We start from the raw sequence: 22515 nt of genomic DNA on the forward strand, positions 1-22515 counted from the left end.
CGCACCGCCCGTCACCCAGTGGTGGGCGCGTGGGTCCTGGAGGCGGCCTGGTCCCAGTGGCGCCCGTAGCGCCCTGGCTGGCGAGATTTCTACCGCGCCCGCGTACGGGACAGGCCGACGGCGCGAGCCTCGGCCTCGCCGACAGCGACGCTTCCTGGCACACCTGCGAGCGTCCGTAAAGGAGTGCGCACGGTACGCGCGTCTTCACATAGTTTATTTAGCTCTGCGCACAGCGGGTACCCGTCGAGAGCCTGCTGCCGGTTGCTGACGCGGGAGGAACTCGGCTTACAGGGTCGGCGCCCTCCGGAGTCGAAGGAGAACGGAGCCCGGAAACCCTACTGCGCCTCCGCGGGGCTTTGCATCGAATGCGAGGACGCCCCTAGGCCCCCGCCCCCACCCTCGCCTCTCGGAAAGCATACGGCACACGGCAAATCAACAAACTCTCCCCCTTTCCTTCCAGCCGCGCTGTGCAAGCGGAGGGAGCTTTACCACCCCGCCCCGCCGGCGGCAGGCGCGGCGGGGCCCTTGCGGGGTGAGGGGGTTGTCGGTTCTCCTCCAACGGCGTTGGGGCCGAGGGGAGAGGATAACCCGGGAGTCCGCCACTGAAATTGGAGGGGGGGGGGCGGAGAAACAGGGAACGGAGTAACAGCTGTTCGGAACGACACCAAGCCTACCTCCATTCGATTCTCCCCCCCCCCCCCCAGGGGAGGAGAGGTAGGCAACCATTCGACATCAGTGAGCAGGCCAGATTAGCATGTTGTTTCAATAGAGACGGTGTTGTTTCAATAGAGACGGCTCATTCTGATGCTTCATTTTAATCATTACGACCATAGGCACAAGATCATCAAAAAGGCTCTGACAGCAGTTTAATAGGATTGTCATGAATCGTGAAATGAACTGATTTTCATTTCTTTTCAAGGATTAGGTGAATGAGAAGAAGTGCTTTGTAGAAGAAAAGCTATATTCTTATGAAACTCCACTAAATACTTCGTTTAACAGATGCAGCAAAATACAGTGTGTTAACATATTAATAAAAATAGGTCACCTCAAATGGGTGAGGGTTAAGTAGAGGTCTCACTGGGAATAACAGACACATGAGATGGAAGAAAACAAAAGCATGATTAGTGCATATGATTTGAAGAATCAAATTAATTGTCTTACAATCATAACTTAAAAACACTAGGTGGTGCTGGTGAAAATTGTCAGGACAAGTCCAATAAATAAGGTTTGAGATATTTCATTGATACAAATTTTAAAAGTCCAGATTGATATAAGGCACATATCATGAACAATAAGAAACCTAAATGCATGAATGAATTAATGCCTGCAGTTGAAAGAATTGAAAGTATAACAAAAACAATCAGCAGTGACCACGGTCTTGAACTCGTTTCCTTGGTGCTGCCTTGATGATATTGTCCACTCTCAGAATCACCTCAGCTGCTTCAGATGCAGACATCAGAACCTGCCTCTTCACCACAAATGATTCTGTAATACCCAACTGTCTCATACACCCAATGCGGCCATTATCCATATCTGAAGACAGACAAAAAAAAATATTAAAAAATCAGCATATTTTAACCAGAACAAGACAAGATTGGAATAGATTATTAAAATAATTATTAAGTTAGTACAACTAAGAAAAATTTCTTACCCAGACCCATGGTGCTTTTCCCTTGACTGTGTGCAGCACGAAGTTCACTAACCAGCTGAGCAGAGTCATACCCTGCATTATCAGCAATTGTTGTTGGTAGTTGGGCAAGTGCACGCGCAAATGCCTCCATAGCAACAGCTTCCTTTCCAGGTGTCTTGGCAGCAGCAGCATTCACAGCACCGGCCATGAGCATTTCACTGCAACCTGACAAAAAGGAAAAAAATTTAGAACTAGTGTTTGGATGTAAATAACTGTGAGGAGAATGAAAGCAAGTAAACCTTACCTCCACCAAGAACAATGCGTGACTCTCTCACAGTAGCTGCTAGTACACATAGAGCATCATGCAGAGATCTGTCAGCTTCATCTAGGATTTGTTGTGTAGCACCACGAATAACAATTGAACAAGCTTCTCCAAGCTTGACTCCTGAGAAGCGTAACAGAGTGTCTTCACCAATCATGATCTGTGCAATAGGAACAGTTTAAGAATGTGGAACAGACATATATAAAATTGATTATTTTTTTAGAAAAATAACCTTACCTGTTCAATTAGATCACAGTGGCCAAGCTTGACAAGATCAGGATTATCAAAAGTAGACACAATTTCACCACCAGTTACTAAAGCTAAACGTTCAATTCCATCAAAATCAGCATGTTCAATAGCCATGACACCAGCATCAGCAAACAACTGCTCTGGGTAGTTGTAGATCAACTGCCTGCAAAATAAAATGTTTATCAAATAGAAGTTTTGATGAATGCCAAGTAAGGCAGGTTCAGGTTAGGGAGAGCAGTAAAATTAATAACAGGGTTAAAGAATTTTAAATGTTAGTTGGAAACTTACCTGTTGATGAATACATTGGCATTGTGCTTGAGAATTTTGGCAACCTTATCCTTCATCTTTTCTTTCTCTGCAACTTCCAGCTCTGCAATTTTGGCCATTGAATCTACACGGACACGGGAGCCAAACACCTTGATTTTATCTGTGTCCATAGGTGTGTTAGCAATTAGAATCTTGGCATTTTCAATGCGTTTTGGCTGGTGAAGACCAGGTTTCTTGTCCAGAAGAAAACCTAAATTAAGAAAAAAAGACTTGAATGCAATCTGAGTTTAGCTCAGAAGATGTTATATTATAATTAACACGGACAAATTACCTTCGTCAAGGAAAGAATCTTCAAGCCGACCACCTGATTTCTTGATAATTTGAATAGCAGATAGCGAACCAGAGCCCTTGAGACGTAAAACAGCCTCTACGGCAAGATTAGCAAAATGCTCCTTATGCTGAGACAAAATTTTAGAGCTAAGAGTAGTCCTGGCAATATTCAGAAGGTCTTCCTTGAATTTGGCTGCGTCTTGGCTATGTTAAAGAATAAAAGAAAAGATTAGGGATGAGGCATTATGACAAAATTACTGTAATTTAATAATAATCTGCTGAAGACTGTTGGTAGAAATATACATGATCATCCAAGACTCAAGGGTAATCACACCTGTGTCTGCCACATAATCTTGGCTGCTCTGCTCATTAATTACACTGTACCATGCAATTAAAAGTGAGCAGAACCAGCCTGGTAGTAAGATGGAAAACATAAATTGAAGGACTCACCTGTTATCAAGACTGGCATTTTGAAGAGCCTCTCTGGCTACATTTGTAGCATCTCTCCAACCAGCAATAATAATTTGAGGATGAATTTTCTGGTCAATTAGTTTTTCTGCTTCCCTCAAGAGCTCAGATGCTGGAATAAAAAAGTCAGAATGTTAAAAATGAGGGGGGGAAAACATAACTAATAGAACAAAACAAAAATATGTTTATCCATACCGAACACAGTGACAGAGGTGGTACCATCACCCACTTCATCATCTTGGACTCTCGACATGTCTACAAGGATTTTTGCGGCCGGGTTGTCAATTCCAAGAGACCTCAAGATGGTAGCACCATCATTGGTGATCTCCACCTGAATGGAGAGAAATATAGTCATGGAAAATTATTGGAACACTTAAAAATGACCATGATGACAAAGTTATATACAATTTTTAAGTACCTGTCCTTCATTACGACCCATAGCCACCAATATTTTGTCCATGCCTTTGGGGCCTAGGGTGCTTTTGACCAGATCACCAATCGCAATGGCACCAATAATTGATGACATTCGCGCCATCTCTCCCCTCTCTTCTTCCGCTTCATGTTTAAGAACTCGAACTGGATTAAGGGAAACCTGTAAATAAAAGGCAAATTAATGAGCTTGGACAAACAAATGGAAAGAATCAATATCAGATCAAAAATGAGTAGGCCTAACTTTACAATGGGTGATTTTTTTTAAAAATACGCGTCTGTCATTAAGATAAGAAAAAATACAGAACTAAACCGATGAGAAATAAAATAAAATACAGTATGAATGACAAGCAGTAGAAATGACGTTGGTAAACAATAAAGTAAGGATATGCGAAACGAAACAGAAGTTCAGAACACAGATCAGCAGCTGAATGAACACATGATTCATGACAATACCTAACCTGTACACACTTGTGATAACTGATGGTAAAAAGTTTAACGTAACTTAAAAGTAACAGAAAAGGGCGATAATTTAGATAGAAAAAATGCCTAAATAACAGTAATGATACAAATACTCTTTTAGTACTCTTTAAATTGTAAAATTATCGAAGCCTAGACCATGCCTGGGGCTCGCCACCCGGTGTATTTAAGCAGCCGTAGAGGAAATTTCACAAAAGACTCGCAGTAAATGGTTCACCAACTACTCGCATGTGAAGAAAATATTGCGAACTATTGTTCGAAATAGACCCCTTAAAGGTACTAACCATTTTTGAATGTTTTTGTTCAACACAATCAAGAATTCACGCACGACCACGGGACGGGAGAGTTGCTGGTTGACGGGTTTTGAGGGCTTGAGTTGAGCCGGGAAACTGAAGGGAAGGGGGGTAGAGGGAAAGAGAGAGGGAGTCTACAAAGGGTGCGTTCATTATGCTTCAGGACCATTTTCTGACCAATGCATAAGAACATTGGAAAATTGTTGTTACGCGTTTATTTATATTAAATTCATCTTCACAATTTCCATGTTTTATTTATCTGTAATTACATGTATTACTTTCGCCCATTAAAAAGGAGAATGAAGTTATCAAAAGTGCGATGACTTTGTGCCTGATCAGTACATTTCCCGAAATGCGAGGGGGGTGGTAGAGGAGGGTGGGGAAGGGGCGAATTATTGTCGACTGCACAGTGAGTGTATACACAGTGGAAACGTAAACATTGTAAACATGGCCTCAATCGAGAAAACCACGACGCAATTAGCCCCTCAGCCCATTGTTAAAATTGGGCACTACACGTTGGGCCAAACCCTAGGTGTTGGTACCTTCGGCAAAGTGAAAAGTAAGCGATATTCCGTACCTTTTTGCGTTAGGTAGTACGTGCTCGTTCATGGCATCCCAATGGCTGGCAGAAGACCTTGAACAGCGTTGAAATAAATGGACAAAATTTCTGCAACTTATTTGATGATACCTTTAGGAATAGCTTGGATATGTCTATTACATGTGTTCTTACTTGAGTTTTGTTGTTTTCGTCATGATTATACTCTTTGTAAGATACAAGTTAACCTGGGACATATATATGAACATGCAAACCTTGGACCTTTAACTTTTACTCTCCTTTTCCACACTAAGTGAGAAAGCTCACTCTTGAAGTTTCTCAAAAAGTTGATCCTTACGTCAGTATTTTAAAAATTGTCAATAACTTTCAATTCATTTTTATTAGAGTTGTATCGATACATGGCGTAATGAGCACATAACATTACATACAATAGTTTACCCATTGCATTTCTGTCACTTTCAGTTGGAGAACATCAATTAACAAAGCATAAAGTTGCTGTAAAGATTTTGAATAGGCAAAAGATCAAAAGTCTAGATGTTGTTGGTAAAATTCGCAGAGAAATTCAGAATTTAAAGCTTTTTAGACATCCTCATATCATCAAACTGTAAGTATGATAAATCTCTGTAGACAGTATGAATTTTTTCTTTCTTGTTACTTTCTATATTACACCTTTCAAATATTTTTATTAGCTACCAGGTGATAAGTACACCCACTGATATATTTATGATTATGGAATATGTCTCTGGCGGAGAACTTTTTGATTATATTGTCAAACATGGCAAGGTGAGTCGTGGATCCTTTTCTGTGGCACCTGGGCACTGATGTAGTGTCTCTCTCAATATATTGGAGTTACTTTGTTCTGTTGAAAATCATGCTCCTTCCCATTTTTGTCCATATTATATCCTAGCTAAAGGAACATGAAGCCCGAAGATTTTTCCAACAGATTATTTCTGGTGTGGATTATTGTCACAGGCATATGATAGTACACAGGGACTTGAAACCAGAAAATCTGCTACTAGATCAAAATCTGCATGTGAAGATTGCTGACTTTGGTAAAATAACTAATTTTTGACCCAATATTATTTGTCTGTTTTCATTTTTATTTAGTCTCTCTATTTTTATAGGTCTGAGTAATATGATGATGGATGGAGAATTTCTCCGAACAAGTTGTGGCTCACCAAATTATGCTGCTCCTGAAGTTATCTCTGGAAAACTCTATGCTGGTCCTGAAGTTGATATTTGGTCTTGTGGTGTTATTTTGTATGCTCTTCTTTGTGGAACTTTGCCATTTGATGATGAGCATGTGCCAACTTTGTTTCGTAAAATTAAATGTATGTTTACTAGACAAAAGTCTTAAATCAAGTTAGAAATTTCTCATCACCTATGTACATTTAACCATGGTATATTTTCAGCTGGAATATTCCCTATCCCGGACTACCTCAATAAATCTGTTGTCAGTCTATTGTGCCATATGATGCATATAGACCCCATGAAGAGAGCAACAATTGAAGACATAAAGTTGGTATTTTCTAGAAATTGTGTGACCGAAGCTCAACTTTCACGCCAGTAACTGTTATAGTTCTTATTTCTAATTTTATCTACTTTGATGTTTTTAGGAAGCATGAATGGTTCCAGAAAGACCTACCTGCATATTTATTTCCCTCCCCAGTGGAACAGGATTCATCTGTAATTGATACGGAGGCAATAACTGAAGTTTGCGAGGTGTGAATTCAATTTAAAAGCACACTCAGAATTTATGTTTTTCTTATGAACATTTACTATTTTGGGTATGATTTCAGAAATTTGCTGTGAAAGAGTGTGAAGTACACAATGCACTTCTTAGTGGAGATCCACATGATCAATTGGGCATTGCATATCATCTTGTGATTGACAATAAGCGTATTGCTGATGAGGCAGCAAAAGCTGAACTTAAAGATTTTTATGTCGCCAGTAGTCCACCACCTGTGCAATTTGAATTCAGTCCATCTCCTGTTCGTCCACACCCTGAGAGGATTGCACGTAAGCTTGTTGTAACATTTTCCTCTCTTGTTTGAAACGCCTTCTTCCGAAAAGTGTAACACATGTGTACTTTGTGTATTTTCAATCAGCTACTTTCCGGAGTCGGGTTCCTAGTATAGACAGAAGTTCTCAGGGGGATGCAGCAATCCGGTCTGCTCCTGTCAAAAGGGCAAAATGGCATTTAGGTAAAACTATTATTTATCTTTCCGACAGAGTACTTAATTATCTTTAGGAAATGAAGATTCAATCCTTCTCATGGTATTTCAATTCTAGGTATACGCTCTCAAAGCAAGCCAAATGATATAATGAATGAAGTTTATCGAGCAATGAAGGTTCTAAATTTTGTGAGTATTTCTGCTTTTTATTGCATAATCAGAAACTAAGATTTCTTATGTATGTTTGCTATCATTCATTTTTCACATTTCTAGGAGTGGAAAGTAATAAATGCTTACCATGTAAGAGTGAGACAGATGTCAGTGAGCAATCCAGAGAAGTACATCAAGATGTCTTTACAATTGTACCAAGTGGATTACAAAAGTTACCTTTTAGATTTCAAAAGTCTTAGCTCAGATGAGCCTGAATGCAACTTGGCTGGTAACTGAAATTTTTTCCGTAAAAATCAAATCCCTGACCAAATACCTGTTATGTATTTAAGTTTTCCCTCTACTTTATTTTTTTTCAGATACAAGCTCTGTAGCACCAACCCAAAGTACAGGTCATCACACCATGGAATTCTTTGAAATGTGTGCTGCACTTATCACCCAGTTGGCTCGTTAATAGTGCAAGTTGCTTTGTTGCGGGATAAACATATTCTTAATTTTATGGTATGACAAAATGAAATATTTTCTATTGGAAATTTTCGCTTTTAAAGCTCAGTGATATGTGTTTGCCTGTAAAGTTATGAAAATGTTATATTCAAGTTGATCTTGTGTGTTATTGAGTCACTGAGCAAATTTCCTTTTCATGGAAATTTAGCATTTATCCATGTTACATTTATGTTTCTGAAACCAAAGAAACATTTTTTGGGGGGGGTACTTTTGCTCCAATTGGTATGAATGAGCAGCTTGTGAGACTTGTGATATCAAACCTTCTCCATGCATGCAGTAAAGAAATAAAATGTCCACCATAGTAAGTGATATTTTCATCAAAAAAATGTGTTAATCCTACAAAGTATTTCATGTGCAATTTGTCTTGAGGAAGTATAGAACGTTCATTTTGTATTTCATGGTTTGAGAGGTCATTTGTCAAAGTAGGTACTGTGTGCGTAAGGTGAACAACTTCCTAATGTGCAAGCAAGCAGTTGAGATGCTTCTAACTTTTCATGTCTCCTATAGTGGTACTTCCATTATTTCGACTATTTGACAACTTTTAAAACTGTATTTACGGTCCTAAGAAGTGTCCTGAAGTATGTATAAGTTAGATATATACTTTATCTCTATTTCCTTTCGTTTTTTGTTGTTGTTTTTTTGTAATTTGAATCCAAATTTAAGTTTTTTATCTTGAGTGGGCTGTCACATGAGAAAATACTAAATTATAAATTTTTGCCCATCTCAATAAAATAGCCTGGATACAATTGACAAGAAAAAATAAAATGGTGGAAGCCTCAAGGAAAACAAACAAACCTAACAATCCTCCCCCAAAATCAAATACTGGAATAATGAATCTTGACCTTTATTATTGAGATTCAGCTGAAATACTGAACAGCACAGCAATACAAATATTGTTTGATAATGAAGACTATACCACTTCAAATGGCAGAGGTGTACGATAGTCATCATTTAACAGTCACTAAGGCTAGAAGTCAATTCAAATGACTTGAAACTGTAATTCCTACATTGATTGAATACTAGCCCTTATGCAAGTATAGTACATACATGACAATACAGACTTATCTTATGACAGCACAAAATTTATGGCTCTCATCGACCTAGTCAATAAGGGAATTTAGGGAGAGAAAAACAATAAACAATATTTTAGACTATCAAAGTGACTTCTGACTGGTAGTGTAGGTACATACAGAATATGATTACATATACCAACATTTACCAGTTTAAAAAAAGATAAAAAAGATGGATTTAGGTTTCATACCATATGTACACAAACATCAGTAATATAAAAATCACAGAACGATTAAGAATGACTGAAAATGAAAAGCATCGCATGCCAAACAGATAATATATAAAATTTTAAGAGCAATTTAAACAGCAATGATGAACCTTAAAATGTAACCGTTGTGTAAAATCAGTTTTGATCATAGACATTGTTATTACTAGAGAATTAACAGATTTACAAAAACTGTATTTGTATCAGACATTAAGAACCCAAATGTTGAGACTTGATTACAGAAAAAGCCATAAAGAAATAAAATCCATAATGTTCAATCAAAAATATCACAATTACAACTTAGAAAGAACAAGAAAAACAGTGTTATTATACTGGACAATGTTAGTTGCAATGATTACTGGGTAACAGCCTGTTTCCATGCACGTGGTTTTCTTAGCATAGTATTTAAATCAAAATTTGAACCTATGGTAATTTTGAAATTATTCTTTCTGCTGTTTCACCCTATAAAACATCTTAAGTACACCTTCCGAACTAACAAAATATTCTTTATACAAAATTATAAAGTTTTGACACAACAGACTTAAGCAGATATTTTAAAATTTATCATGAAAGCAGTGCTGTTTGTACAAACTGTACATCAAATCTATACACAAAACTGAGTTTCAATACCACATATGAAAGAACATTTTTAATCTATACAAGTAAGTCCAGGACCATATAATAACTATCTCAGTTCATATGACCCTACCCTTCACTCGATACTGTTTTGAGCAATTTGGAGAAGATTGTAAAAGTGTAAAGTTAAAAAATCAGTTATGACAGAAATAACGCAGAGAAATATCAACTGATGAACACAAGCAATTTTACTTACAATGAAGTGTGTCAAATCACAACCATCTGAAACAATCAACATTAAGACATGATGCTGATGCACAGGTAGTAAAATGCTGTCATGGCATTTAAATGGTGCAAAACCAATCTGGCATTTAAAGCAAAATTCCATTAACACATACTATTTGTAACAGTCCGCTTATTCTTTCAGTACGTATCTAATGTTAGCATTTCAGCATTGCCAGTAGGTAGTTAATACTAGTCATATGACACATAAGAATGAATACTACTAACTACATAAGCAAGATTTTAAACAATTTACAAATGCTTCACGCGCAGAGGCAAAACATGCAATCACTGGCATTGTGGATGATTAAGATAAATGATAAATAAATAAAATGTCATACATGATATGAAAAAAAATTAATTCATAGGAGTACAATTACAAGCCCACATTTTCCACAACACATGACAAATGACTTTCACATAATAGATCCTAGTCTGCAGGGGACTAATTCAACTTTTGCTGAATCGCTGTGCATAAGAGCTCATTGCACAAATTTGAGAGTAGACTTGCAAAAATGTACCAAGACAGAAAACAGGATCAAAGAGCTTCTGTGTCTAGCACTGGCCAGTCAATACACTAGACTATTATGTTTTTTGTTTTTTTTACGGACAAATCTTTGGCTGTGTATAGTCCTCAATATTACACACCATTCACATAGGAGTACAAAGAGCAAATGAAGAAAAAAAGGCCTCCAATAAAATGTCCTAGCCTTGAGACTTTAATATGGCTACATTGTTCCATAATACAGGAAACTAGATTGAATCAATATACAGGTCTTTCTCTGGCAGTAATGACTTTGTCTATAGATGACGGCACACTAATAATCTCACAAGGGAAAAGGTGTTTCCTGAACTATGACAATGTAGCCACAATATCACACAAACATTCTTAACAACATAAACAATATTGAGTCTACATTAACAATACATATTCTACCTAAACAATAAACCATAAAATCGACAATCAGTCAAAAAGCAGCTCCAAATTGTAAATAGAAAAGCCAATTTAGAAGAGGAAGAGAATCACTGGGTAAAATACCTTACATTAAGCTTTCTAGGCCCACACAGAAAGTACCAGTACTTCCCATCCAACTCAAACCAGTTGAGGGTATTGAACACACTTTAGATATATAGATGACTCCAAAAGTAGCATACATATGTTAAAATTTAAAGGAAAAAAACCTGTCAGTTGTCAAAGGTCAATATTGATGTTTGCTACTGTACCCACGTATAAGTAAACATGAACCCAATCAGGAGTTCAATAGGGATAAAAAGATGGCTACAATTTTTTTTGTAAATGGGAAACATTGCAAAGAATTGCAAATACCATATGGTAAATGCAGGGAAATATTAAGTTAGATACAAAAATTAGGTATAGGCCAGGGTTACTGATTCCAGCTGCACACACTCCTTTCCCCTCATGTCAAGGTATAAGGGGGAAAGAACTTGTAACAACAAAGAAAGATGTTGGAGCTGAGCAGTTAACAGAACAGGAATCCAATATACTTGATAATCAAAGAGACCTACAGCCTTAAGGTATTTGTAAACTTACACAAACTGCAACCACTAGCAGCGATAATGTTTGATTTTCTTCTTTAACAGAACTATGTATTGCTTTCCATTTTGTCATGGACTTACTAAGAGCGTGTACCACTCTTCACTTTGAAATAGATAACAGTACAACTGGTGTAAAAAAAATCATATCTGACACCAGAAATATAAATTTGAATTCATTAGGACTTTTTAAAAGAAAAAATAACAGGGTCTATGCAAGTAACGTGTAAATTACATAAAGTTTGAGCTTGAAAGGAAAAGAAGAGTAAGATGACCACACACACACACTTATGACAATGGTGGTCCCTTCCTAAGATTTTTGGCCAAATGTAGGAACATGTGCATTAAAAATATCCGATTACTGACTGGAAAAGATTTTAGACACACTGAATGACAACACAGACTAGACTTTTATAGGTATTCCCAGTTACCTAAAATAAAGAAATATATTATGCTTTAAAGCTTATTGCATACATCTCTCCTAAAATTTGTAAAATTGTCCACCTTAAAAGTCTTTTTAGCCATAATGGGACACACATATATCATTAAATCTTAGGCAGATATACCTTACCTTACAAGAATGGCTCATTCATGGCTCAGTTTCCAACTGCTCAGCAAGGTAAGTGATTTTGACTATGAGACCTGGTCTTATGTTTTGGCTGAGCATGTTGGAACAAAAGTTGTAAAGGAGAGATGACTAGATACCTCTTAGACTGGCAACTGTGCTGACAATGTGAGTTTTGATGGAATGAGAAGTTGGCCTAGGGACTTGCTACGAGCTCGACTTGGCGGTCTATCTGGCACTGGAGGGGCATGTCCAGCTGCAGAGCCAGCATGCCACTCTGCAGACGCAGGTGGAGAAGTAGACGAAGCAGACGCGCCAAGGGCTGCAGCAGCCAATGGCGCGCCGGCGTCTTGTCAGGTGGTTCCATTGCACTCATTCTCAGAGAGGTTGTGGAGGTCAGCATAGTTGACAATGGCTCGATGTAAGAACTCAAATTGCGCCTGTTGATGAAAAAAACAAAAACAGATAAGAGAAAACAAATCAACAACAATTGTTGTTTTTTTCACAAGGATGTGAAGTAGGAAACCATCCTAACTTACAAAAGTTTGAAGCATGCCAGGTCGTTGTGATCTCAATTTGCGAGCAACAGTGCACACATCAATTTTTTTCTCTGTGCGCAGTTGTTGCACTAAAATACTAAGAGCCACAAACATAGAGCTGCGGTCTGAGCCCGTCCTGGAGATTATTTTTATAGAAGAAAAAGAAGTTATAATGACTTTACTCTTTTAAAAATCAGGTAAACAGGACAATTAACATGAAGTATACTTACATGCAATGCACAACTATAGGACCAGTTGTACTGCCTGAATTTAACTGTGTGGAGTGATGGCTCTGTGCCTGATCTGCCAACTCAATTAGCCCACGGGTAACTTCTGGTACTTGACCTTCAACAGTTGGCCAACCATGGTACTGAAATTGTGTCACAGAAGTATTTTCGTTGTTCTAGAACCAAAGAGAAATAACAGTGTCAATTTGAATCATAAGAAAAAGAAGTTTGTGACAGATTTTGAAGATTTACCTTGGTATTTGTAACACTAAATTCTCTTCTTGTGTAATATGGACAACTCTCACTTTGGATGTATCTTACTCTGATGTGGTCGTAAGTTGTTTCATCATCAGGCTCTGGCCAATATCGAAAACATTTCCGACTATTGTCGCCACTATTGTTTTCTTCTGATGTTGGTCGTTTCTAAAACCAAAGATACGGTAGATATGTTAGTCATTTCCTCTCTTGCACTGTCGCTACCACCAACCAGCAGTGAATCTTAACATTTTTCACAACATACTAGCGTATCAAAAACAGGCATTCCCTATTACTGGGCATTTGTCCGAACATGTATAAAACAAGAGTCATAAAATATCTAAGGAAGCATCAAGGAGTTAAAAATAAAGTACTACATTAGAACTAAAATACAAAAGTTTACTTACATCAGAGAGCATTACTAGTGTGCTGATGCACTGTTCAGAGAGCATACGCCAAAAATCTGCACAAGTTGTTTCTAAGGGATCTTGAGCGATGAGGAATGACTCTGAATTATCATATCCCTGAACAGGAACACATTGATTATAACCATGTAATTTGACTATAGAATCTTTCTTTCAGTCTTACTAAACTACTATTACCAACCTCAATAAATGAAGCATTGATATAGGTTGCATGCTCTCTGCTAGCAAGTGGTGACAAAATGACTCGGTTCCTGTCGTAAGGAATCACGGATTCACTACGATTTTTCCCCGAATGTTCTTCGGCATTACCAAAGTTAGATGTTTTTTTCTCCTCAACCACTGCACAAATTTTCTGTAAAACATATTTATTGTTAAAACAAAAAGTGATGGCACAGGAATTTTGAGTTAACTGAACAATGTAAATGTCTTACATCAAACTCTTCCTCCATCTTTGTCTTTGTTTGCCCATTTTCACGTTGCCTTAATTTTTCAACCGATGATTTCAATCGGGCCAAAGATAATTCAGTATCACCAAATTGTGCTACTTCAACCAGTGCACGGTACACAAATATATATTGTTTCTGGAAAGAAAGAATAGCATTCCTAAAAATTTGTAAAACTACCCTCCCCCCTTAGATTAATTTACTCAAAACACAAGATTTTCATTTAAAATTGTTTTATATCCAAACTAACCAATGACTGAACCAGGAAATTTCTTTGGTGTCTTAAATCACAAACAGTGTTGAAAATTGCAACATGTTTTTCATCATTAAGCTGTTGTATTAAAGAATCAAGAGCCACAAGAGTTCCCGTTCTGCCAACACCAGCACTGGAAGCAGAAGACATCTCACTTAGTATATTTAAGGTAAAGGGAAAAATCCAAAATGTAATGAGCACAATTTCTACACATATACCAGACCTGCAATGAACGAGTATGGGGCCCTTTTCCAAGGAGTATGCTTCATTCATTCTTCTGATGAACTTGAGAATTCCAGCAGGATGTTCAGGGGCTTGAAAATCTTTCCACATGAGGAAGTGATATTGCACTATTTTCCTGGTTTCAGAACCACTCCCTCTGGACATTTTGAGGTCTCTCACAATGTAATCTGTTCAAATTTTTAAAGTTACATAAACAAAGACCAACAAACAGAAACAGGAAAATCAAGGGAATTTTAAAATTCTTACCAGAACACTTTCTTTCAGAGACATGAGTCACAGAAACATCACCAAATGACTTAGTCTCCTTTGAGTCTGGCCAATATTTAGCACATTTAGTTTTAGAGTATTCCTCAAGATTTGTCAGCATTAGTACTAACTCAAGATGTTGCTCCCAAATCATGCGCCAGAAATCTGATACTGTGTCTTCCATAGGTCCTAAATACCATGAGGTGGAAAAATTATAGTTTACCATGTTTATAGAGCTAAAACTAGGACATGGTTTTACTGAGTTATATTCAACTATCTCTATGACTCACCCTGTGCACAAATAAATTTCTTTCTCTCCTTGTAACCAACAACAAAATTGGCATTTATATAATCAGAGCCCAATACGCTATCAACTTGGGCAAGTTTTACCCTTGTTTGATCGTAAGCTTTAATATCAGGGTATCTATTTTTGTACATATTCTCTCGAGTCTCAGAAGCCACTGTAGTTCTATCTGGGAATCGATCAGGTAGCATCTACATAGAATTAGAAATACATGCAATAAGTGTATTTAAAATCATACCCTCTCACACATGACACAATGTTTATTTTTAATAATTTTTAATAAAAATCCAACCTCAAACTCATGTTGGAATCCATAGTCTGAATCTTTGTGTCTTTCAGCATAGGCATTTGGAAGGTCACTAGCACCAATAGGTGTCATGTCAGGTGGCTGCTGGGACACCAAAACATGACGGCCACGAAGGGAGCGATACAAATGGCTGCAAAAGAGGCAAGCGAAAATAATGAATATATTCATGAAAAATGTTTTCACAGTTTTCAAAATGTGCAAGGCAATGACAGTGTCACTCAATAAATTACCGGAAGGAGGTCCGAAGATTCATTTCAACACCCTGAGATTCCGCTACTTGCTTAGTGTAGCGCTGAAGAAGGCACAGTGATGCTAACAGGAATAGAATTACCAGCATCAACGCACATAACACCTGCAAAAAAATGGCACAATTTTTCTCTAGTACTTTCTGGGTCAAAGAATTAACAGCTAAATTATAATAACCAATTAACTAAGACAGATTTCCGGTGAGATTACATACCTGCAAAATCATAACGATAGTAGTAGATTCCGTTGCTTGTAAAACCTGAGGTCCAGGGTTGAGGACAATAAAATAGCCACTGTATGCTGGGATCATAGATTTCTGATTGCCTAGAACTAAGACAGAGAAACGTTTGAAAAAATAGAAAGAGTGAAGTATAAGCTAAATTGTAGAGCACAATGTCTTACGGGCTCAATTGATAACAGAAGATAGATTGCAGCAACAATACTTACCAATTACTTCAACAAATCCAGTATAATTGCTGTTCATATCCAACTGCCCATCATGGACAGGCAATGTATCATTTGATTCCGGAACGGGTAAAGAGGGTGGTGTCACTGCTTCTAAGTTTGACTCCTCAATTACTATATCATTGTTTGATCGTCTCCTTCGCAACCCGCTAACTGCTGGGGTAGATGGCTGCAAAGTAGTCTCACCCTAAAAGAGTTTTAAATGAGAATAATATTTCATATCATTAATTGCAAAAAACAACAATATACAATTGAAACACTACCTCTTCTTCAATAGGTACAGGTGGTTCTTGAGTGGTTGACATAAGTGAGGGAATATATGCAAGGTGCGGTGAAGTTTCAGAATCCACTGGTTTTGGAGTAGTGGGTCTAGGTGAGACTCTCTTCAGACCCATACACCTCTGACAAGCACCTGTATTATTGGCCTCAACCATCCGACCATCCCCAACAATCACCTCTGTGTTGGGAAGGCTGAAAGAATATTCAAGTTACTGATTGTAAACTGAGGTTTTATTTTATGATGTCAATCGCTTGACGTTTACCTTTCAAACATTTCAGCTAAATACGCTCCTCCCTGTGGACTCCTCTGGACTTCTTGATACGTGGACACTTGAAATTCCTCAGGTGCTGGCAAATCAGAAACACTACGCATAGGTGGCAGCTTCACAACAAATACCCTGCAAACATGAGATCAATTGAATTAACACCATACTTTCCTTATTTCAAAACTCTAGCTGTGTTTAAAAAAAAAAAAAAAAACACTTTTTTTTCACACATTTAAGTAATTGAAAATATATGATTACCTGTAGCAACAAATCGGTCCATTCCTCTCAGTAATTCGAGGGAGGTACAACTTAAACATCCAGCGGCCATGCTCCTCAATTTTACCCCAATTGATACGATTCAATTTTTCTCTGTCAGGTATTGTTGGGGGTGTCATACAGTGGCGAGTTGCTTCTGCACCTCCACCACGAGATCTTGTTACTCCTGATACACTGACCTGAAATCAATTCATCAATTACTAATGGAACCAAACTAACCTAGAGTAGTACAGCAATAGGCACACAAAACTCACTGTATAATTGGTGTTGGGAGGAACAACGTCAAATCTTGCAGAATGCATATTAGCATCAATACTCTTCACCTTAGGGCCCCATGTCATTGACTCAGGAAGACCTTTCTCACTAAGGAATTTTGCCTCCCCAAATAAATGAACCTGTAGAGCAAGAGAATAACAACATGATGGATTTCTGTATAATTCACATTTGAAACTGAATATTGGTGTAAATGAGAACACTATACTCACATTATAGTGGGTGATGTGTCCATTAGGATGCAACGGAGGTGCCCAACTAACCATTACGAAACTTGCATAGCTCACATTGTCAAATTTACACGTTACAGTTACGTTTTCTGGGGGACTTGCAACTAAAGAGGGGAAAATGAAGAAATTGTATAATCTCATCCGGTCTTAATTAAAACAATCAAATATGTAAGAGCTACTTACGCCCATCCATAGTTGTTCCTTCAACTGGTTTTGACCAATCATTACACTGTTTTGTGAATTCACTGCATGCAGCTACTTTGAAATGGTAGAGTGTTGCAGATTCCAGGCTGGTGAACATGAAGACATTCATATTCATTGCGGGGTGTATAGCTTCTCTTCTTGTCTTGTTGTTACTAAGCACTAATGTGTAGTAATGAATGTGTTCCCTCAATGGCACAGGAGGTAATGTCCACCCAATTGATATAGAATCTGGTGTGGCTCCTTTTACAGATACCTCAGGAGTAAACACAGGATCTGTACAAAGCATTAAGTAGATTTTAGTTATGAACAAGCAATATTATTTTATTTGGTACTCGCAGAAAAAATACAAAAGTAATAGAATCTGACTCACCTGCATTTAATGTAGTAACCCAGTTTTGTAGCTCATTAACATTTCCCGTACCAATAGAATTTTTGGCAGAAAGACGTATTTTGTATGAAGCATTAGGTTCTAAGTTGCTCATAACATGGCTTGTGTTGCCCCCTCCAACATACTCATTGTAGTGTGTCCAAGACCCAGTTCCATTTTTCATATGCTGCAATAATTGTGGGTCTGTTTCAGTGAGGCCTTTTAAAGGTAGACTTTTATATATGGGCTTTTATAAACTTACCTGCATAAAGTACTGTTGGATAGGTTCATTTCCATCACTTACAGTCCAGTTAAGAAATATCCTTGTAGATCCCACAGCCTTGAAGAAGTCAATACTTACAAGAGGAGTGTCTGAAATGGAGTGAAATGTTGAACCACATTTACTTTGCTAGAGGTACAGCTCATGAACTAAAGCTAAAGTCAAAATCAAACAAAAGAATAATTTACCGAGTACATAAAGTGGCACTAGGGCCACAGCTTCACCAGAGGGCCCCTGAGCTTTGCAGAAGTAAGTTCCATTATCCTGGCGCACAAGATCTCGAACTTTCAAAGTGGTCTCAGCAAATGAATCATTCAAAAACTTTGTTTCCACAGCATCCCTGAAAGGAATTGAGTCATTTATAATAAAATAAAAAGATTAAATGAAATACTTATTTAGAGTCTTCAATCAAGTAGGCTTAAAATCTCACTTCAGTTCTTCAGGAGATTGAGTATCATTTCCCTTTTGCCATACAATAGGACCCAAAGGGTGACCTCGAATTGAACATGAAAGAGTTTCTTCATTCCCAACTTTAGCCCGACCAACTTTTGTAGAGACTATTTCCGCAGGCACTATAGGCACAAAATTGTTATTAGAAATTAACAAAAGTTTCCATTGTGTTTTAATTTACTCTCAATTATGTAGTAGACTTACCTCCAACATCAAGAACTACTGTTTTTTTACTAGATAAAGAAGCCTCTCCTTCTGATGTACCCAAGGCAAAACAAGTATAGTTACCAGCATCAGTTGTTTGGGCACAGGATATAAGTAGTGTGGCATTCACTGTTTCACCATTTTCATCAGGAGTGGATTCAACAATAATCCTGCAAGGCGGGTACGTTTAAGTTCTCAAATGAAGGTCATTGTTGGATTAGATTTGTTTGGATTCATTGAGTTGTATAATTTATTTATTTTTACCTGGCATTAGACTCTGTAATATTTTTTCCTCCAGAAAACCACCACACACGTGCTGATGCAGGACGTACTTGACACACTAATGTGGCATTGTCACAGACAACAGTATTGTTGGGAATGGACACATTTAATATTTCAGGTGGGCTGCTAACTTCTGTGAGGCAATAAAATTAATCTGATTAAATGACTGATGCATACAATGCAATAAAACTACATCAAGTACACAAATGTCACATTCGGTCAGATTTAAGGCCCAAATACATTCTCTCAAACCTGACGAAAGTCACAATATTAATATCCTCATTGAAAAAGAATCAAATAACAATGAAGCCCCCCAAAAAACATGGGGTAAACATCCAAGAAATACAACATGATGGTGGATATTTTTTCCAGTAAACTTAACAGAACAAGAAAATAATTCCTATTTGGCAGAGTTATCCGATCCGTACAGTATTAGGACAAGTTCCAGACAAATAATTTAAGCAAAACCTGATACAATTGGTTTACTTACAGAGTAAACTTAATAGTTCACAATAATTAGAAGCTTAGTTAAAGCACAGTTAAGACCAAAACGATCAAAACTGTAAATGACAACAAGGTGATGTATGAATGCAGACTAGGTGAGCCCATTGATAAAAAGTGCAGAATGGAGATACACAAAATAAAAATGACGGCACAAAAGGTGCAAAGCCGTCATAAAAAGCAGATGCTTTGTCTGGTACCATATTAATTTAGCAGTATATACACAAATTAGCGCCCCCTAAAAACAGAGACATCCGATAACCTAACCCCTTCAACCGGCCGCCCCTCCTGTCACTCGGGGGGCGGGTTCGCGTCCCGCCGACGCCGTGGGGCACCGGATTAAGGACTTACCTGCCGAGATGACGAGAGAATTGACTCCCAGAGACAAAAGGACGCATCCCATAAGCGCTATGTGGACTCGGGCGGAATGGGCTCGGCCCATGGAACCACCCATGGCGTCCTTCTCGCCGGCTGGAGCTGGAGTCCTGAGGACCATATCACACCCACTCCTGGAGCCGGACCGGAGCCTCCTGGACACTCCTGGAGCTGGGCCCTTCCCTTCGCTCGGGCCGGGGTGGTCCGGGACGGGGCGCAGATCGACCAGACCCACCCTCCGTCAGCACACAGTCCGGCCGCGACGCATCTTGAAATCACAACATGCAATGTTTGGGTGGTGCAGTTGACATCTTTGTTTTCACTTGTCTGTTCCGTCTTCTGTCCTTTGCCGTGCCGTGCGTGAGGCCTACCTCCCCCAGCGGAAGAAGAAGAGGAAGAAGAAGCCCGCCCTTATGGCCGATGCACCGATGATGCATGCGGCCAGGAATACCGGGAGAAGGGAGTGGTGGGGGACGCGCGGGGGAGGGGTCTCGGCGCGTGGCGGCGCGTGGCGTGGCGTGGCGGCGTGGCGGGGGAGGAAGAGGAGGGGAGGGGAAGGACGTCGGGACGTCGTCGTAGCTGGGCGCAGTCGGCCAATCGTCGGACTGCGACGGACAGACGGACGGATGGACTCCGGAAGCTGACTACACGCACGGCGCTTCCTGTCGGGATGGGAAAGGAAGAAACATAAATAAAGTGGGCCCGGTGGTAACGTGGTGGGGAAGAGTCATACCCACGATAGTGTAGTATGCCCCCAACAACAGCACGTGACTCAATGGGCCCCCTATCTATACGAAGAACGGTTCGTCCCTGCTGATGATAAGTGCACTGGTCCCTGGTCGGTACTGGTTCGTGGCTCCAGTCCACTGATCCCTCCAAAACAGCGCCGTAAAATCAGTTTTTAAATGCCTAAGGGGTTAGCCTAGGGGCTTTACGTCCACGTCTACACTGAGGCGCGCAGCTGTCACGGACTAGGCCACATCAGCGGGGCCGAACCCCGTATTGCAGAGTCGTGTCGCGTAGCCCCAGTCCCACAGCTCGACAGATCACCCGTGGATTACCCCCGAGCTTGGATTTCTAGCCTGCTGGATTGCCGAAGACGGCGTCCTCGCGCGCCCCAGGCACGCCCCTGGCACGGGCCGGGCAGGCGGGGCACCGGGGCCGGGGCACGCCGCACGCCGGCCCGCACGGCCGAGCAGCGCGCGCAGCGCAGTCATTCCCTTGTATGGCGAATGGACGCCCAGTGTGTCGTGTCCACACGGCCACCACCCGTGCAGCCCGCCATGCCACAGCTCTGACTCAGGATCACCCATTTTCTTCTTGAGGTGTGAACGAAACGTAATCTCGGCGGAAGCACACACACCCATCGCCTTTGATTCAGAGTAAGAAGACACTTGTCATTCAACGGCCTTCCCCGACCTTTCTGCACGATGGGAATGCCTCACTCTCCCTCTCCCTGGTAGTACAGCAGACGCCGAACCGCAGCTGACGCCGGCGGAGAAGTGTCCAACCAAAATCGCGGCGGCGGCCTGGTGGCCGTGCCCTCCAGCCGCCAGCCACGCCCCTCCGCGATGACGCTGGAGATGAGGTCATCCGGGCGAGGTGGGGCGAGGCGGGGCGGGGCGGGGCGGGGCCAGTGCGGCGGGAGCAGTGGAGTAGGTCAGTGTCGCGAGGTCTTGGCTCTTCCCGTCTTTAGGTGGCCGGCCGCCGCGCCGCCACCGCGCTCCCAGAAAGGGCTGGGTGCCGCCGCCTGCAAGGACAGGGGTATGCAGGCCCGGTCAACACCCCGCCGTGATCGGCGGCCTACCCAGCAGGGGAGCCGAGGGAGGGGGCAAACTGAGCAGGGCAGAAATCGAGGAGGAACTATCATACCAACGTCCTTTTATAAATCAAACACTTCAGATGTATGTCCGTTATGGTCACCAGAGGCAGAACTGCACAACCCCTAAATGGGGAGGGACAAATTTTGAACCTAGGCTGCTAGATGTGTCTTTGAGCACTTCTTCATCAGCATCATCAGGTACAAATTTGTCTGTCTGTACGGAGGTACAAATTGTACCTAGGCTACAAATGAACAAATGCTCTATGTGGTATGTAACGTATATAAAAATTTGTATCTGGTTTAGATGTGCACAAAGACACATCTATCCAACGCAGAAAAACTGTCCCTCGCCATTTAGTGAGTGCTTCTATTAGCTCGTGCGTTGTGCGGACACAGCCAGTCAAGATGTTCACCATCTGAAAATTTAGTTCCACTTTTTTTTGCCGATTATTCTTATTGATGAGGCGAGGCTGCAAACAAGTCTGGACCTTTCTGTCGCGACGGCTGCTGCCCCGAGCCCGAGTAGCCTATCGTTGCGTACCCAGTCTGTACCGCAGTTGAGTGAGTGACCATATGTTCGTCATAGTAATGCCAAACTCGTTTAGGGCCGTTTGGAGTGAGCCGCGCCGC

At 40.2% G+C, this 22515-nt stretch overlaps 3 protein-coding genes and 1 long non-coding RNA gene across 4 annotated transcripts; 2 read left to right on the forward strand and 2 right to left on the reverse strand.

Moving 5' to 3' along the window:
* Window positions 1–943: 943 nt before the first annotated feature.
* Window positions 944–4614, reverse strand: LOC113202193 (T-complex protein 1 subunit beta). Its single transcript, XM_026416300.2, has 10 exons — window positions 4460–4614; window positions 3685–3858; window positions 3462–3597; window positions 3249–3378; window positions 2800–3002; window positions 2490–2718; window positions 2190–2364; window positions 1935–2112; window positions 1652–1855; window positions 944–1533 (listed from the first exon to the last, which is right to left on the reverse strand). The coding sequence occupies exons 1-10, from the start codon at window positions 4460–4462 to the stop codon at window positions 1361–1363; spliced, it is 1605 nt and encodes a 534-aa protein (XP_026272085.1). The 5' UTR covers window positions 4463–4614; the 3' UTR covers window positions 944–1360.
* Window positions 4615–4836: 222 nt separating this feature from the next.
* Window positions 4837–8635, forward strand: LOC113202194 (5'-AMP-activated protein kinase catalytic subunit alpha-2). Its single transcript, XM_026416301.2, has 12 exons — window positions 4837–5027; window positions 5487–5628; window positions 5714–5807; window positions 5932–6076; window positions 6149–6355; window positions 6437–6542; window positions 6641–6746; window positions 6824–7043; window positions 7133–7228; window positions 7317–7387; window positions 7472–7637; window positions 7726–8635. Exons 1-12 carry the CDS (start codon window positions 4916–4918, stop codon window positions 7818–7820), a joined length of 1560 nt encoding a protein of 519 aa, XP_026272086.1. The 5' UTR covers window positions 4837–4915; the 3' UTR covers window positions 7821–8635.
* A 63-nt stretch (window positions 8636–8698) lies between these two features.
* Window positions 8699–20445, reverse strand: LOC113202192 (tyrosine-protein phosphatase 69D). The gene is made up of 28 exons (XM_026416299.2): window positions 20040–20445; window positions 19170–19320; window positions 18906–19075; window positions 18682–18823; window positions 18440–18591; window positions 18234–18343; window positions 17975–18158; window positions 17584–17877; window positions 17383–17504; window positions 17152–17292; window positions 16880–17076; window positions 16619–16753; window positions 16340–16547; window positions 16059–16263; window positions 15826–15941; window positions 15596–15717; window positions 15351–15495; window positions 15045–15249; window positions 14755–14943; window positions 14489–14675; window positions 14263–14398; window positions 14001–14150; window positions 13751–13921; window positions 13552–13668; window positions 13142–13312; window positions 12893–13065; window positions 12663–12798; window positions 8699–12563 (listed from the first exon to the last, which is right to left on the reverse strand). Exons 1-28 carry the CDS (start codon window positions 20182–20184, stop codon window positions 12477–12479), a joined length of 4461 nt encoding a protein of 1486 aa, XP_026272084.1. The 5' UTR covers window positions 20185–20445; the 3' UTR covers window positions 8699–12476.
* On the forward strand, window positions 18367–18645 carry LOC127749729 (uncharacterized). The gene is made up of 2 exons (XR_008011323.1): window positions 18367–18500; window positions 18587–18645. It is a non-coding gene; the product is annotated as an uncharacterized LOC127749729 (long non-coding RNA).
* Window positions 20446–22515: the final 2070 nt, after the last annotated feature.

This window comes from Frankliniella occidentalis, unplaced genomic scaffold (assembly GCF_000697945.3).
Source record: "Frankliniella occidentalis isolate FOCC.00 unplaced genomic scaffold, Focc_3.1 Scaffold4, whole genome shotgun sequence".
NCBI classification, from domain to species: domain Eukaryota; kingdom Metazoa; phylum Arthropoda; class Insecta; order Thysanoptera; family Thripidae; genus Frankliniella; species Frankliniella occidentalis.

Coding starts and splice junctions, on each gene's coding strand:
- LOC113202193 (XM_026416300.2), bottom strand. Junction 2,113..2,189: donor ACTGTGATCTAATTGAACAG/GTAAGGTTATTT, acceptor CCTATTGCACAG/ATCATGATTGGTGAAGACAC. Junction 1,856..1,934: donor ACGCATTGTTCTTGGTGGAG/GTAAGGTTTACT, acceptor CCTTTTTGTCAG/GTTGCAGTGAAATGCTCATG.
- LOC113202194 (XM_026416301.2), top strand. CDS start 4,916: ATGGCCTCAATCGAGAAAACCACGACGCAATTAGCCCCTCAGCCCATT. Junction 5,629..5,713: donor CATCCTCATATCATCAAACT/GTAAGTATGATA, acceptor TATTTTTATTAG/CTACCAGGTGATAAGTACAC. Junction 5,808..5,931: donor ATATTGTCAAACATGGCAAG/GTGAGTCGTGGA, acceptor ATTATATCCTAG/CTAAAGGAACATGAAGCCCG.
- LOC113202192 (XM_026416299.2), bottom strand. CDS start 20,184: ATGGTCCTCAGGACTCCAGCTCCAGCCGGCGAGAAGGACGCCATGGGT. Junction 14,676..14,754: donor CTCTGAAAGAAAGTGTTCTG/GTAAGAATTTTA, acceptor AAATTTGAACAG/ATTACATTGTGAGAGACCTC. Junction 13,066..13,141: donor TTAGTGTTACAAATACCAAG/GTAAATCTTCAA, acceptor CTTTGGTTCTAG/AACAACGAAAATACTTCTGT.